This window comes from Bufo gargarizans, chromosome 2 (assembly GCF_014858855.1).
Source record: "Bufo gargarizans isolate SCDJY-AF-19 chromosome 2, ASM1485885v1, whole genome shotgun sequence".
Lineage (NCBI taxonomy): Eukaryota > Metazoa > Chordata > Amphibia > Anura > Bufonidae > Bufo > Bufo gargarizans.
The window spans coordinates 515,919,462-515,934,503 of NC_058081.1; the positions used below are offsets into that span (position 1 = coordinate 515,919,462).

General features: G+C 45.7%; 2 protein-coding genes across 4 annotated transcripts in view; one reads left to right on the forward strand and one right to left on the reverse strand.

Moving 5' to 3' along the window:
• Positions 1–10,065, forward strand: part of TRIM24 (tripartite motif containing 24) — a 96,831-nt gene extending 86,766 nt beyond the window's left edge. For all 3 annotated transcript variants that reach the window (XM_044281316.1, XM_044281318.1, XM_044281317.1), the window contains 4 exons: positions 1,254–1,383; positions 1,464–1,538; positions 1,669–1,821; positions 5,538–10,065. In XM_044281316.1, the coding sequence (XP_044137251.1) occupies positions 1,254–1,383; positions 1,464–1,538; positions 1,669–1,821; positions 5,538–5,729 (550 nt within the window). In that variant the 3' untranslated portion in view covers positions 5,730–10,065. The remainder of the gene's footprint in view (positions 1–1,253; positions 1,384–1,463; positions 1,539–1,668; positions 1,822–5,537) is intronic.
• Positions 9,759–15,042, reverse strand: part of SVOPL (SVOP like) — a 55,753-nt gene continuing 50,469 nt past the window's right edge. Inside the window, exon 15 of the mRNA XM_044281319.1 lies at positions 9,759–10,085. Within this exon, the coding sequence (XP_044137254.1) occupies positions 10,074–10,085 (12 nt within the window). The 3' untranslated portion in view covers positions 9,759–10,073. The remainder of the gene's footprint in view (positions 10,086–15,042) is intronic.

Sequence of the window (15,042 nt, forward strand, 5' to 3'; positions counted from 1 at the left end):
GGGAAAGAATAATGCAAGTCACCTGTACATACTAAATGGTAAAACACTGGGTAACACTGACATGGAAAAGGACCTAGGAATTTTAGTGGGCCCCAAATTAAGCTGTAAAAACCAGTGTCAGGCAGCTGCTGCCAAGGCCAATAAGATAAAGGGTTGCATCAAAAGGGGCATAGATGCCAGCGATGAGAACATAGTCCTACCACTTTACAAATCAATAGTCGGACCACACATGGAGTACAGTTCTGGGCTCCTGTGAACAAGGCAGACGTAGCAAAGCTGGAGAGGGTTCAGAGGAGGGCAACTAAAGTAATAACTGGAATGGGTGGTCTACAGTACCCAGAAAGATTTATGAAAACTGGGCTTATTAACTTTAGAAAAAACACGACTAAGGGGCGATCTAATAACTATGTGTAAATATATCAGGGGTCAATACAGAGATCTCTACAATCATCTATTCATCCCCAGGACATCCTCTGCGTCTGGAGGAAAGAAGGTTTGTACACAAACATAGAAGAGGATTCTTTACGGTAAGAGCAGTGAGACTATGGAACTCTCTGCCTGAGGGGATGGTGAATTCACTAAAATAGTTCAGGGGCTTGGATGTATTTCTGGAGTGTAATAATATTATAGGCTATAGCTACTAGAGAGGGGTCGTTGATCGAGGGAGCTATTCTGATCTGATTGGAGTCGGGAAGGATTTTTATTTTTTGGAGAAAATTGGCTTCTACCTCCTTCTACCCCCCTCTCTTTCTTTTTCCCTTCCTCTGGATCAACTTGCAGGATAACGGGCCAAAATGGATGGACAAATGTCTTTTTTCGGCCTTATACTATGTTACTATGTTCCAGTTATGATACTTTATCTGGGTATGCAAATTAGGCCTTTGGTGCAATGAGGACGGCACATACTCTTGATGCACCCAAGCTCAACTCATTGTGGTCAGCCCCTTCCTGGCTGCTTTGGCATTTCCTGGCCCTCTTAATCAAAGCAGCTAGGAATGGACTGGTCACTGAAAGGCAGAGCTTATGTGCAACAAGAGCAGTAGTGATGCCCTCATTGCACCAAAGGCCTAATTTGCATATTGAGATAGTCTCATAACACTGGAACTTAGCCTTGGATCAACCAAAGATAAACAGCATTTTATTCGGGTGAACCACAGCTATGTGTTTATGCAAACATTTTGGCCACTGGTGACAGATTCCATTTAATTTCTGGTTTCAGTATGAGATCCTGACTCTCTCTTGTTCTCTCTCAGCGGTGAGTGGTTTTGCACCTTCTGCCGGGATCTGTCCAAACCAGAAGTGGAATATGACTGTGATGACCCTGCCCTGGCAGAGAAGAGGAAGCTGGGGGGTGTGGCCATCATGGCGCCAGTCGACCAGAGGGTAAGTGTCTTAGTCAGTTTGGTAAACCTGCTGAAATGATGTCCCAGACATTTACATCCTTCCTCATATTGTGTCTGTAGAAGTGCGAGCGGATTCTCCTGTACATCTTCTGTCACGAGATGAGTCTACCCTTCCAAGACCCTGTTCCACTGACGGTAAGTGATCTTTACTATGATGCACTCTCCACACTGCTGGTGATATCAAGTGTTTTTCATAGGGGACTAAAGTTGGCCGAGAACAATAGAGACTTGTACTTGTATACAGGGATTTGTTTTGCTTTTCCAGGTGCCTGATTATTACAGAATAATAAAAAGTCCAATGGATTTATCACACATAAAGAGGAAACTTCAGCTGAACGGCTCGCCGCACTACTCGCATCCAGAAGAATTTGTAAGCGATATCCGGTTGATCTTTAAGAACTGCGCTGAGTTCAATGAGGTAAGAGAATTCAGGAGCTTAGTGTAAGTGCCGTACATAGGCGTCTTCAGCACTCAGTAGCATACTGAAGACATACTTTGCTTGGCAGCTTTGCTAAGAAGACTCTTTATACCCTGTTTTCTAGTACAAAGAAACATTTTTCCCAAATAAAGTACATTACAAAATTTTTTAACATCCCTGTCCCTACACAGTATTACAAAAATAAACTGAAAAATTGTCACTTTATGTGTAGGGACAATTAGGTGAAGGTTTTTGTAATACTGTTTATTAGGAAAATATGTACACTAGTATTAGAAAACTGCCAGTGCAGTGTCCCCTTAGCAAACTTCTGAACATTGCTAAGGAGACTGTCTTCAGCATTTTCCTGATTGCTAAGAACAGATGAAGCCTATGTATATTAACTATGTTGCAAAATTTTATTTATTTTTTTACCAAGTTCCGTACCTATGTGCCTTGCTGATCGCAGCCCAGATCTGAATAAGCAGGTGTCTGCTGGGCAGGTAGAGGAGAAAAACTGTACAGAAATCAGTATTTGACAGTAAGTGTACGGTGTCTGCCTCAGCACTGATTGCTGCACCCTTGCCCTTCTGTCTGCTTAGTGCATTCCTCTGTAGCAGGGATCAGCAATGTTTGGCACTGCAACTGTTCTGAAACCACAACTCTCAGAAGCCTCTCTTCACTTCTATGGGAGTTACAAGAACAGGTAGGTGTGCATTCTGGGAGTTGTAGTTTAACAGCAGCTGGAGCGCCGAAGGTTGCTGATTTCTCCTCTATAGTAAGCGCTGGGCAGATAGAGGAAACCTGCACTGCAGAAATCACCTCTGATACTGGTGGACTGAGCAGGAACATGCTGGGTGAATAGAGGAAGTCGGTGCTGCAGCAAAGACTGCAAAAAAGGCAGGGAACTTGGTAAAAGGCTGTTCACATGCCATCTTTTGCAGGCTGAATTTGCACAAAATCCACCAGGTGGCTCCAGGGATCAGCCTCCCAGTCAGTGTCCGCAGTTTTTGACCCTGCCAAGAAAGGAATGTAGTTTCCGCAGGCAGTTGCAGCAATTAACCATGGTCTTCCATTCAGTGGGAGGTGACTTCAGTGAAGCTGGCCGGCAGCTTTTTGGTGCAGAATAAGTGCCAAATTCAACCTGCAAAAGATGCCTTTTTAAACAGCCTCAAAGTGATTCTTTTAGTAATATAGTCAGGTCCATAAATATTGGGACATCGACACAATTCTAAAATTTTTGGCTCTATACACCACCACAATGGATTTGAAATAAAACAAATAAGATGTGCTTTAACTGCAGACTGTCAGCTTTAATTTGAGAGTATTTGCATCCAAATCAGGTGAACGGTGCAGGAATTACAACAGTTTGCATGTGTGCCGCCCACTTGTTAAGGGGCCAAAAGTAATGGGACAATTGGCTTTTAAGTTGTTTCATGGCCAGGTGTGTTGTTCCCTCATTATCCCAATTACAATGAGCAGATAAAATGTCCAGAGTTCATTCCAAGTGTGCTATTTGCATTTGGAATCTGTTGCTGTCAACTCTCAAGATGAGATCCAAAGAGCTGTCACTAAAGCAAGCCATCATTAGGCTGAAAAAACACAACAAACCCGTCAGAGAGATGGCAAAAACATTAGGCTTGGCCAAAACAACTGTTTGGAATATTCTTGGGCTACTTTCACACTGGCATTTCTGGGTCTGCTTGTGAGGTCCGTTTCAGGGCTCTCACAAGCGGCTCAAAACGGATCAGTTTAGCCCCAATGCATTCTGAATGGATAAGGATCCGTTTAGAATGCATCAGTTTGCCTCTGTTCAGCCTCCATTCCGATTTGGAGGCGGACACTAACGCTGCTTGCAGCGTTTTGATGTCCGTCTGACGGTGCGGAGCCAAACGGATCCGTCCTGACTTACAATGCAAGTCAGTGGGGACGGATCAGTTTTCACTGACACAATATGGTGCAATTGAAAACGGATCCGCCTCCCATTGACTCAGTGTAAGTCAAAACTGATCAGTTTGCATTATCATGAACAAAAAATTTATAATAACAAAAAAAAAGACCCGGAAGACCACGGAAAACAACTGTGGTGGATGACCTGAAGAATTCTTTCCCTGGTGACGAAAACACCCTTCACAACAGTTGGCCAGATCAAGAACACTCTCCAGGAGGTAGGTGTATGTGTGTCAAAGTTAACAATCAAGAGAAGACTTCACCAGTGTGAATACAGAGGGTTCACCACAAGATGTAAACCATTGGTGAGCCTCAAAAACAGGAAGGCCAGATTAGAGTTTGCCAAACGACATCTAAAAAGCCTTCACAGTTCTGGAACAACATCCTATGGACAGATGAGACCAAGATCAACTTGTACCAGAGTGATGGGAAGAGAAGAGTATGGAGAAGGAAAGGAACTGCTCATGATCCTAAGCATACTACCTCATCAGTGAAGCATGGTGGTGGTAGTGTCATGGCGTGGGCATGTATGGCTGCCAATGGAACTGGTTCTCTTGTATTTATTGATGATGTGACTGCTGACAAAAGCAGCAGAATGAATTCTGAAGTGTTTCGGGCAATATTATCTGCTCATATTCAGCCAAATGCTTCAGAACTCATTGGACGGTGCTTCACAGTGCAGATGGACAATGACCCAAAGCATACTGCAAAAGCAACCAAAGAGTTTTTTAAGGGAAAGAAGTGGAATGTTATGCAATGGCCAAGACGATCACCTGACCCGAGTCCGATTGAGCATGCGTTTCTCTTGCTGAAGACAAAACTGAAGGAAAAATGCCCCAAGAACAAGTAGGAACTGAAGAAAGTTGCAGTAGAGGCCTGGCAGAGCATCACCAGAGATTAAACCAGACTTCAGGCTGTAATTGACTGCAAAGGATTTGCAACCAAGTATTAAGTGCAAGTTTGATTTATGATTATTAATCTGTCCCATTAATTTTGGTCCCAGTATATTGGGCAGACTAGAGCCAAATGGTTCTTATCTGCCGACACATTCTATGTTTCCCTTGACAAGTGGGAGGCACATATGCAAACTGTTGTAATTCCTACACCGGTCACCGTTGAAATCCATTGTGGTGGTGTATAGAGCCACAAATGTTAGAATTGTGTTGATGTTCTAATATTTATGGACCTGACTGTATCTAATATACATGGGAGGCAGGAGGTTTGGTAGGGAGATCAGAAGCAGGCTGAGAATCCTGCCACTACATATAAGGTTGAATACTGATTCTTTTTAGCTCATTGTTGCTAAGTGAACGTGTTGCTGGCAGTTTTTGTAGTAAGTGTTGTTAATGTTTATTACAAATCACTTACCATGGCTGTCCTTACACATAAAAAGACAGTTATACTTTAGGGTCTTATCTTTCATTTACATCTAGAGCTGCATTTCTACTAGCTATCTAGCTGCAGAAACTAACATCTCACTGCTGCCTCCCGATGTTTGAGTGTCTGTACAGAGCTTCTCTATTTCTATAGTGGTTCTCCCCTAGTGCAGTGAAGCAGTGTAGTCATTCCAGGAGAGTGACTTTCAGGACAGTAAGAACTATGAATGCAGCTCTGGCTTAAGAGAAGCAAATGTATCATTTTTGTTTTTCCTTTGGTCTGCTTTCAACAAAAGGAGGGGAATCTGAGTGAGACCAGAATATCTGTTGGTTGTGAACCAGGTCTTGGCTGCGTCCTTGGGTTTTAACACTGTTCTTTGCCTCCTCCTACAGCCTGATTCTGAAGTAGCCACAGCTGGCATCAAGTTGGAGTCGTACTTTGAGGAGCTGCTTGCTAACATTTACCGAGATAAGAAGTTCCCCAAATTAACTTACGAGTTTGGTGTCTGTGAAGAAGAAATCGATGATTTTGTGACACCGCGGAAAAAACGTTTCAAAGGGGATGAGCGCATATTTTTCAAATGAACTTAGTTTGTAGCGAGTGCCGATGTACATAAGATGTTAGCTGTTCAATAAAACTATTTTTTGAAAAGGCTGTGAGCCTGCGACTCGTAACCCGGTCAGGATACAGCCCAAACATGCTGCCAGATGAAGGAAGCAACATGGACAAGTCTCTGCACCTCCTCCTGTTTTAGAACAGTGTTTAGTTCATCCTCGTTCAGTCTACTGAACTGTTGCCAGGATATTGCTACATCATCTCGGATTATTAAGGTTGTCATGGGTTTGCATCGGATGAAACTTTGAGCAGAGAGTCTGATGTGAACAGTCATCTGAAGACGAAACGCGGAGACTTCTCCATTTTACATTTTTTGCTTTCTCTGCACAGTCCTGTCTATTTACAGGGTGAAGAAGTCAGGAGCCAGAGTTGCTTTCACTACTGCAATGGGTCTTGTGACATTGATTCACCAACAAAGCCTAGGGTCTGATAACTATTATACAGATCATGGATAGAAAGAACCTCCACATTAAGTTGATTTATTTTGTACAGCTGTATTACCCTGAACTGCGTTCACGATTTTGCAGCTACAGAGGTGAAATCATCCAGCTTGTTCATTGTCTGTGCAGAACTTTGGTGATTTTGCATTTTGTGTATTGTTATTTACACCAGTCTCTGCAGTCATCTGATGTAGAATAAACTGCCCCCTGCAGTATAGGAGCTAGGCTCTTAGTCAGCAAGCATGTGACAGCCAGCAGAATATGGAGTACAGCTCTGGAGTATACTACAGGGGGTATGGCAGGATCAGTACAAGATAAATAATGTATGTACACAGTGGCTCCACCAGCAGAGTAGTAGCTCTGGAATATATTACAGGATATAACTCAGGATCAATACAGGATAAGTATTGTAATGTACATACACAGCCAATATCAAAAGGGTTCCACCAGCAGATTAGTGAGTGCAGTTCTGGAGTTAAAAAATACAGGCTAAGTAATGTATTTTTGTAGATAATTCTGTATGCGAATTGGAGGTGATCATGCACTGTTTTTTGTGATGTTTTCCAGATTTTCACACTCATCCTGTGATATTTTTTTTTTTTTTTTTTTTTTTTTTGCTTGTGCTTACAATTCTCCATAGGATGTCTTCCTCTTTAAAGTTTGTAGGTTTATTTCATTTCTGATGTTCGATAAGAACAGATAAAGACTTTTCTGTTGTAACAAAGTTAATTTATCAGCAGTCCACATGACGCATTCCTGAATTTTTTACCTTTTAATTTTTTTCTTCTGGCTTAGAGGTTTCTCAGAACCCCCTTTCATATGGCCTGGCAGGGTGTGGGGATTAAAACAAAAAACATCCAACCGATGCTGTGTTTCTTGCATAGACTGGAAGTGTGACAAGCCGTCCACATGCATGTCACCGCTGCTGGTCATGGGCCAACGCCTGCACACAATAGTAATGTGGCAAAATGTATTGGCTGGCAGTGGTACACGCATGTAGATGGTACATCATGCTTCTGGTCCAATCATGACCAGAGGGAGAGGACAAGTGTTGCAGTGGAATTTTTATTTATTTTTTTAATCCCTGTAAGGTGGTCTGCCAATATAAAAATTCTCCTGGTCTTGGAGAACCAGCAGGCAGCATTTATTGTCCAGCCGCCTTTCAGCATATTTGCCATGCTGTGGCCGGATCTCCAGCTGGTCCCCATTATAGTGAATGGGGCCGGGCGGACTTCCGGCAGCACATGTGTATACACTGTAGTACGGATCTGGCAGGCTGTTCCCCTGCCGGAAAAGATAAACGCCAGTGTGAAACTGGCCTTGTGAAACTGGCCTTAAATGCTTGTAATCTCATGCTAATGCTCTGCGCTCATTATGTGGTAATTTTAGGGAGTCTGATATTTCCCCACATTTCTCACCCTTTACAGAGTCCTGGATTTTTGGCATTTATACATGAGGTTTATGGTAGCTGAAGGCACAGGATTCTCCGCTGGCGATTTTCAGTTCTAAATTATACACTTGATCACCGCAGAATGTTTTTGATGTAGATGGCTGCCAAAAGGACAGTTTTCTCTAATAACCGCTAGAGAGATGAGGCCATAGCATTTTTCAGAAATCAAGACTACGTTCTTATTTATAATAAAGGTTTCTGTTGTGTAATGTAAATGGTTAAATTGAAATATAATACATAGCTTTAAAGGGGTTATGTCATAATTATAGTAAAAAAATTAAATTAAATTAAACCAGACAGCATATAGTACATGACAGTCTCTAACAAACCTAGAACCAGCCCTTACCTCTCATGGATGCAGAGATCACCCATTTAATTGCTGGATTTATTTCAACCTGACAGCTTGGGGGATTGTCCTTTCTCCTGCAGCTCTTTACCCGTCACAGCTGAGGGGACTGTCCCGCCTGCTGCAGCCCTTTCCCTGTAATTGTCACTGCTTCTAACGGTAGATATGGCTGGCAGCAGTTGAGGGATGGACCTGAGAATGTCCGACCACCTCAGTTGGTGGATGTGCACATTACTACAGACCTTAAACACCAGGCGGTGCCATTATAATGAAGTAAATAGAATATCTCATAACTGTAGCATTTTTACAAAAGTAACACATTTTTCATGGGTTATAAAATTAAAATAACATACAATGGTGGCTCAACCCGTTTACCTGTCTTTCCCTGTATTCCAGTCACTCGTTCTGCTGGCTGCTGCCCAGACACTGTGCCCTATGGTGTATTGCATTGTAGGTGCTTCTCTTTATCACACTTCTGTACGGTGCCTGGTGCCAACAGTACAACTATCACTATGCAACTCGGCAGGGCATGTGGAGGCCAGACGCTAAAGCAGCAGTACAAATCTGATTTATGGAGCCTGAGAGCAGAATTATGAATGCAGCTCTAGAAGTAACTGGAGCATAAAACATAATATATGGTAACTCGGGATAGGCTAGGTAAAGCGCAGTTAATTATATGGAGACACACAAACTGCAGATGATCCAGTGTTACCAGTGATTTCTCCTTCTCTTCCGGACCAAATAGAATGGATCTTTTTTTTTTTTTAGTTTATGCTCCTTTTGATTGCAGTAGATCAGTTTGGTCAGTATATACCAGAGAGAGTGTGCCCCTGACTATGGGAGCCTGTATGTCAGTATTATCCTTGCAAGACGTTACTGGGTGGAGTGTGGCATCGAAGCAACATGGGGGAGGTCATGTACTGTTTGCATCCATAGAAGTTGTTATAGATCCTTAATACATTTCATTCTGAGCGGCACTTGCTGCTGTGGAGATGGAGCAGCATGTAGTGTCTTGGCAGATAGTCTTTCCTTATAACTGACAGATCACTCCAGTCTTCTAGAACGATATCTTTTTCATTGAGGCAAGAAAGTTCTGTACCTTAGATTTCTATTCTAGCTTTTGTTCAGCAAGGTTTTCAAGATCTCTGCTTCTTCCCAGTGAATCGTAACCGTTTTTAAAAATCTGTAGTGTTTGGTCCGCTAAGGCCTCAGATATCGTTTAATGTATTAATTGATTCTCAGAACCCGATATAATCATCAAGAGGTTGTCCGTCCATCTGTCCCCCCACCTTTCTCTAGCGCTGGTCCTGTCACTGTCTGTTTACAAAGAGCAGCGGTGTCGTGCCTAGGTATGGAGCCAATCGCTGTCCTCAGCCGTACGTCTACTGACCGGCGGTGGTCCCAGCGGTCAGACCCTGACGGTTGTAATGGGATGACCCCTTTCACATAAGCACAAAAGTAGACGGTATGCTGCAACGGTGAAATCCAGGCTGTTTAGTTTGCAAATTATAGTCTTCACTGGCTGCAACTGTTACAAACCCTCACCTGTTTTCTGAGAACTATTAAGTGGCCTCTGGATGTAAAAAATGTGTTTGATTCAATGAAAGCAAGCAGAGCTCTTGGTAGTAGAGAAGAAATAAAACAATCTCTGGGGGTGAACTAAAGCGCCAACCTGTTCGTGGAGTATCTATGACGTCACTGTATCAGGCAGATGGTCTTGCTTCCTTAATGGCATCTTATACTGGCATCTCCCCATCTTATGCCCCCCCCCCCCCCCCACCCCCATGTGGTTTGTATGAACTCTGTATTCAAAACCATTACCCCAATCTTTTGCCTAAGTTATCCTCTGTCTCATTGCCTCCTGTCCGCCTCTGCATTGCGTTACTTTTCGCACTGATTTGTTGAGAGGTAAAGAGCAAATTTTTGTTTGTTGCAGAAGAAAAAAACTAATGTTTTTGAATTAAAATGAATTAGAATTTTATTTTCATTGTTCATTATGGTGGTCTGTATGACTAACAAGGTTTCCACTAATGTCTGCTTCCTCCGTTGTAATAAAATCTTCTCTTCTACACTGGCTTTACTTGACTTGCTGGAGAGGAATTAAAAATGGAAAAAGTTAGACTCAGAAGTAAAATCACAAAGGTCTGGTTATAAAAGTAGCATTGTCCAAGAATCATAGGGCTTTGCACCAAAACTCAAGCCCCAGCGAGATACAAATGGGCTGTTTTTATCCCAGTTAGGGCCCTTGTACAAGTCCGTATGCCCTCTGAGACATACGGTCCGTGAGCAGGGCCTTATGTCCCGAAGCGGCATTGATTGTGCGCATGGGAGTACACAGCATCATAGATTGCAATGATGCTGTGCACATCGGGCCGCCCGCAGAGCTATTATCCTGCACTCTTATTAAAATAGCCCCGCGGGCAGCCTGATGCACACATAATCATTGTAATCTATGATGCGGTGTACTCCCGTGCGCACGATGTATGCTGCTTCGGGACATATGGCCCGCTCACGGACTGTATGTCTCGGAGGGCATACGGTCGTGTGCAAGGGCCCTCAGGCTTTCTTCACACACAAATTTGCTCTGGTGGTGTGTTTTGTTTTTTTTGTTTGTTTTTTGTTTTTTACCACTATAAAAAAAAGCGATTTAAAACTGCACATTTATTTTTCTGAATATTATGCAGGTGTTGCTCTGTCACTACAGTCAGTCCCTAGTCTGGACTTATAGACATCTGCATAGTGCTCATGTAAAATGTTCATTGTTATCTCCCGATACCTGTACGCCTATTTTATTTTGTGATTCCCAATATACAAGAGGGCCCCGATTGGGTTTTAATAATGGTAGCTAGTAGGTGACCTGTACATTCCCCTTCCATAAAATGTTGAGCTCCACTAATCAAATGTTCTTTCAGTAGATTTTGCGCCTCAGTCCAGTGCGAGGAATTTTCTAGGGAGGGGTCAGAGATGTATTTTAGCGTCCGTATTCCGAACTCTATCCAGTAGTTCTGTCATAAGTGCCCTTTTAGTTTTATGGGAATTAATCCGTTTAATGAATGTCCCTCTAATATAAGCTTTCGTTGTATCCCAGATAATGGAGTGACAAGCTGAACCTTCATTATTGGCAAAAAAAAAAAAGTCAGTCAGAGCTGCAGATATCACAGTACCAGTATCAACTAACTGGATCCAAAAAGGGTTTAGTCGCCATGGTTGTCTCGGACCCAATAACTCTAAATCCAATACTACGGGTAATTGCCTAACATCCTGGACCTTATCTAACACTCCCTTAGATCTCACAGTGAGATCTAGCCTAGAAAGAGAACTATGTGATGACAAGTAGCAGGAGTATTGCTTCACACCGGGATTTCTGGACCTCCACAAATCATACAAGTCTATTTCAGCGAGCGTCTTGGCTAATAAGGATAGAGAAGGGCCAGAGGCCCCATTATCAGATTGGAATTTATCTAGGGATTTGTCTAAGAACATGTTAAAATCGCCAATTATGAGAACTGGCAGATCTGGAAATTTGCAAGTGAAGGATAATACTTTTTTGAGAACTTCACAGGAATATGGGGGAGGTATATGAACGGCCACTAGTATCATTTGGTAATGAAACACAGAACAGTTAATACATATAAAGCGACCCTCATAATCCACATGTACCTCCCTTGATATAAAGGGAACATTTCTATGCACCAACACCCTCACACCTCTCGATTGCGTGGAGTAGGAGGAATGAAACTTCTGTGCCACCCAAGCCTTATGAATAAGATGTGTTCTCTCAGAAGTGAGATGAGTTTCTGAGAGGCACAGAATTGCCGGTTAGTACGTTTGCAAGGCATAAAAGACTGCATTGTGTTTAGCAGGTTGGTTCAGCCCCCTCACATTCCAGGCAATTATTCTAAGGGTACCCATTTATGTTTTTAAACCATAGCAGTACAGGACTGTAAGCAGCTTCGCCCCGGTCATACACCTATAACCACTGGTGTCTAGTCAATACACTCTCACAGTTTCCCCCTTCCCAGCCCATACATAACAAATAAAGACATTTCACATACATGTGATGTCCTGGGGAAAATAATTTCTCGCCCATTCCATTGGAGGACACACCATGGGTATAGCTTAGGCTACCACTAGGAGGAGACACTATGCAAAAAAGAAAAATCGGCTCCTCCTCCACTGGCTATACCCCCATGCTCCAACAGGAGGACCTCAGTTTTAGCTTGGTGTCGGAAAAGGAGGTGACACTCCTGCTCCTGTAGTTTTTTCTTCTCCTGTTTGTTTTTCTAATCAGAGGTCGCATGGTGCGTTCCTGGTCTCTCAGGGGAGCGAGCGCCGGGGTCGAATGACCGTCCCAGGCTACCTCCCTTTCCCACCATAAGATAAGTGGAACCTGGCTCGACCTGCAGCTCCGGTGGCCTACCAGATCCGGGGTCACCTAGTCCTGCCCTCTTTCCAGTGCACTGCCACTCCTTGTGCCAGATGACTGAAGAGGTTAACCCCTGCTGGTCCGGAACAGAGGGTGAAGACTGCAGGACTCGGATAAGAACAGCGGCTCTCCTGCAAACTCCTCCCCCTGTGCTCACACTGTGACACGGCTCTTTAGGGCTTACCTGTGGATATTTTCAGCGCCCCCTGCACGGCGGGTGCCATTTTCAGAGTCGGGGTCTGCCTTTTTTCGTGCACTCTGTGACGCGACTGGGGGGCGGAGCTTATCGCGTCAGCTCCGACGCTTCTACTTTGCCTCAGCGCTTCATCCACGCTTGGCTGCTACTCCAGCTCCTCACAGGTCACGGTAGGACAGATAGTGTTCTGCAAAACTGTAGGAGACCCTGACTCCGGGATTGCTGCCGTCATGCCAAGACCTGGGGCACCCCAAAAATCTAAAGCGACTCCTCAGGTTCCACTGGGATCCTGTATGGTTTGCTGCTTGCCACGATCGGTTACAGGCTCCTGTGACTCTTGCCTTGCCTCGGGACAGGATCATCCACCAAACCAGCCCAGTCCCTCCTCCGCCCCTTTGGAGCCCTCTTGGGCCTCTGCCATAGCTAGGGCGGCCGCGGACTTGGCCCAAGTCTCGCGTGCGGCCATGGCCTTTATGGAACGCATGGCAGCCTCGGATCCACTGCCTGCGATGCCTGTGGTTAGCACCGCTCCACCTCCCGGTGCCCCCCCACAGAGGACGCGTGACCGTTAAGAGGCAGCGTACGCAGCAGCATCCCTCCTCAGATGACTCTGCTTCTCCCTCGTCTGGAGGTGTGTTCAGCCTCTCCCCCTCGCAGGGACTACAGGTCTGAAGGGGAAAGGTCCGGCTCGGACAAGGACACGGAACCGGAACCCTCGCCTAAGCTCTCCACCATGGTGTCAGACTTGGTCACAACGGTCCGTGATACCTTTGACAGCCAGGGGGAACCTCCTTCTGCTAGTAGCCAGAGGCAGTCACATTCCCCATTCATGGCAAGTTTGCCAAGGTTCTTTCAAAGGCTTGGGAGCACCCTAATCACAGTTTTTCTGCCACAAGGCGCATGGATACTCTGTATCCTTTCCCGGCAGATAATGTGCAGCAGTGGTCTTCTCCTAAGGTTGACCCACCGGTGGCCAGATTGGCTAAGAATACGGCAATACCAGTCCTGGGCGGGTCCTTTCTACAGGACTCTGTTGGCAGGAGTTTGGACTCTCTTTCCAAAGCCATCTTTATTCTAGCGGGCACAGGTCTGCAGCCCGCGTTCGCCTCGGCCTGGGTAGCCAGGGCGCTTTCGGTGTGATTGCAGCGCAATCATCAGGATCTTGCGGAGCAGGATTCCTCTGCGGACACCCTGAACTTCGTCCTCCAGATGTCGACAACATTCCTTTGTGAGGCCTCATTGGACGTCCACACTCTTTTTGCACGGGTTTCGGCCCTCTCGGTCACTCGGCGCAGGGAGGTCTGGTTGAAGGTCTGGGACGCCGACGCTTCCTCCAAGCGCTCCCTCACTAACCTCCCCTTTGCAGGCTCCAGGCTCTTCGGTGCTAGGCTGGACGAGATTATCTCTGACGCTATGGGGGGCAAGAGCACACACCTGCCCCAATCTAGATCCAAACTCGCCCCTTTGGCTCTAGAAACCAGTCCTTTCGGCGCTCCTCCTCCAGTTCTGCGACAGCCCCCTCCTCCGGCGGCTCTCAGGACTCCCGCAAGAAGCCTTCCTTTTCAGCCTCAACCTTCCTGGCACCTGCGGGCACAATTTCAGGGGAGTTCTGCCCGCCACGTGGCTCCCAAGCATTCCTCCGACTGAAGGGGCGCCCCCACCACCTGCGGTGGGGGGCCGTCTGCTCTCCTTTCAGCAGGTCTGGAGAGCTCACGTTCAAAACGCCTGGGCCCTGGAAATTGTAACTTCCGGTTACAAGATAGAATTCACTGCCAGACCAGTTATAAAGGCTCCCTCTCGTCCCCAGGCCGAAGACAGCGTCAGGATCACTGTTAGACTCTACAACAGTTCGGCTGGCTGATCAACTTCCCGAAGTCCTCTCTCCAACCTTCCCAGAGGGTGACCTTCCTGGGTATGATTCTGGACACCACTGCAGCCCGGGTATTCCTTCCGGATTGCAAGTTCTCACGGATACGGGAGTCGGTGTCTCTCCTTATGCATTCCCCGTGTATCTCCATCAGCGAGTGCATGCAGGTTCTGGGGCTTATGGTGGCCTCCTTCGAGGCTGTCCCCTTTGCCCAGTTTCACACTCTGCCTCTGCAACAGGTGATCCTGTCCTTCTGGGACAGGACATCGAGGGGTCTGGACTCTCAAATCTGCCTACCTCCTCGGGTTCGCATGGAACTCCTGTGGTGGCTGTCCCCTCAGAATCTGGCTTCAGGGAGATACTTCCTCTCAATCTCCTGGACAGTCGGCACCACCGATGCCAGTCTCCTGGGTTGGGGTGGCGTTCTCTGGGCTCGGACAGTTTAGGGGGTGTGGTCAGAGGTAGAATCCCGTCTTCCGATCAGCATACTGGAGCTAAGACCTCCCCTCCTAGCTGGTCTTCCGGTAAGGGTCCAGTCGGACAATTCCACAGCTGTG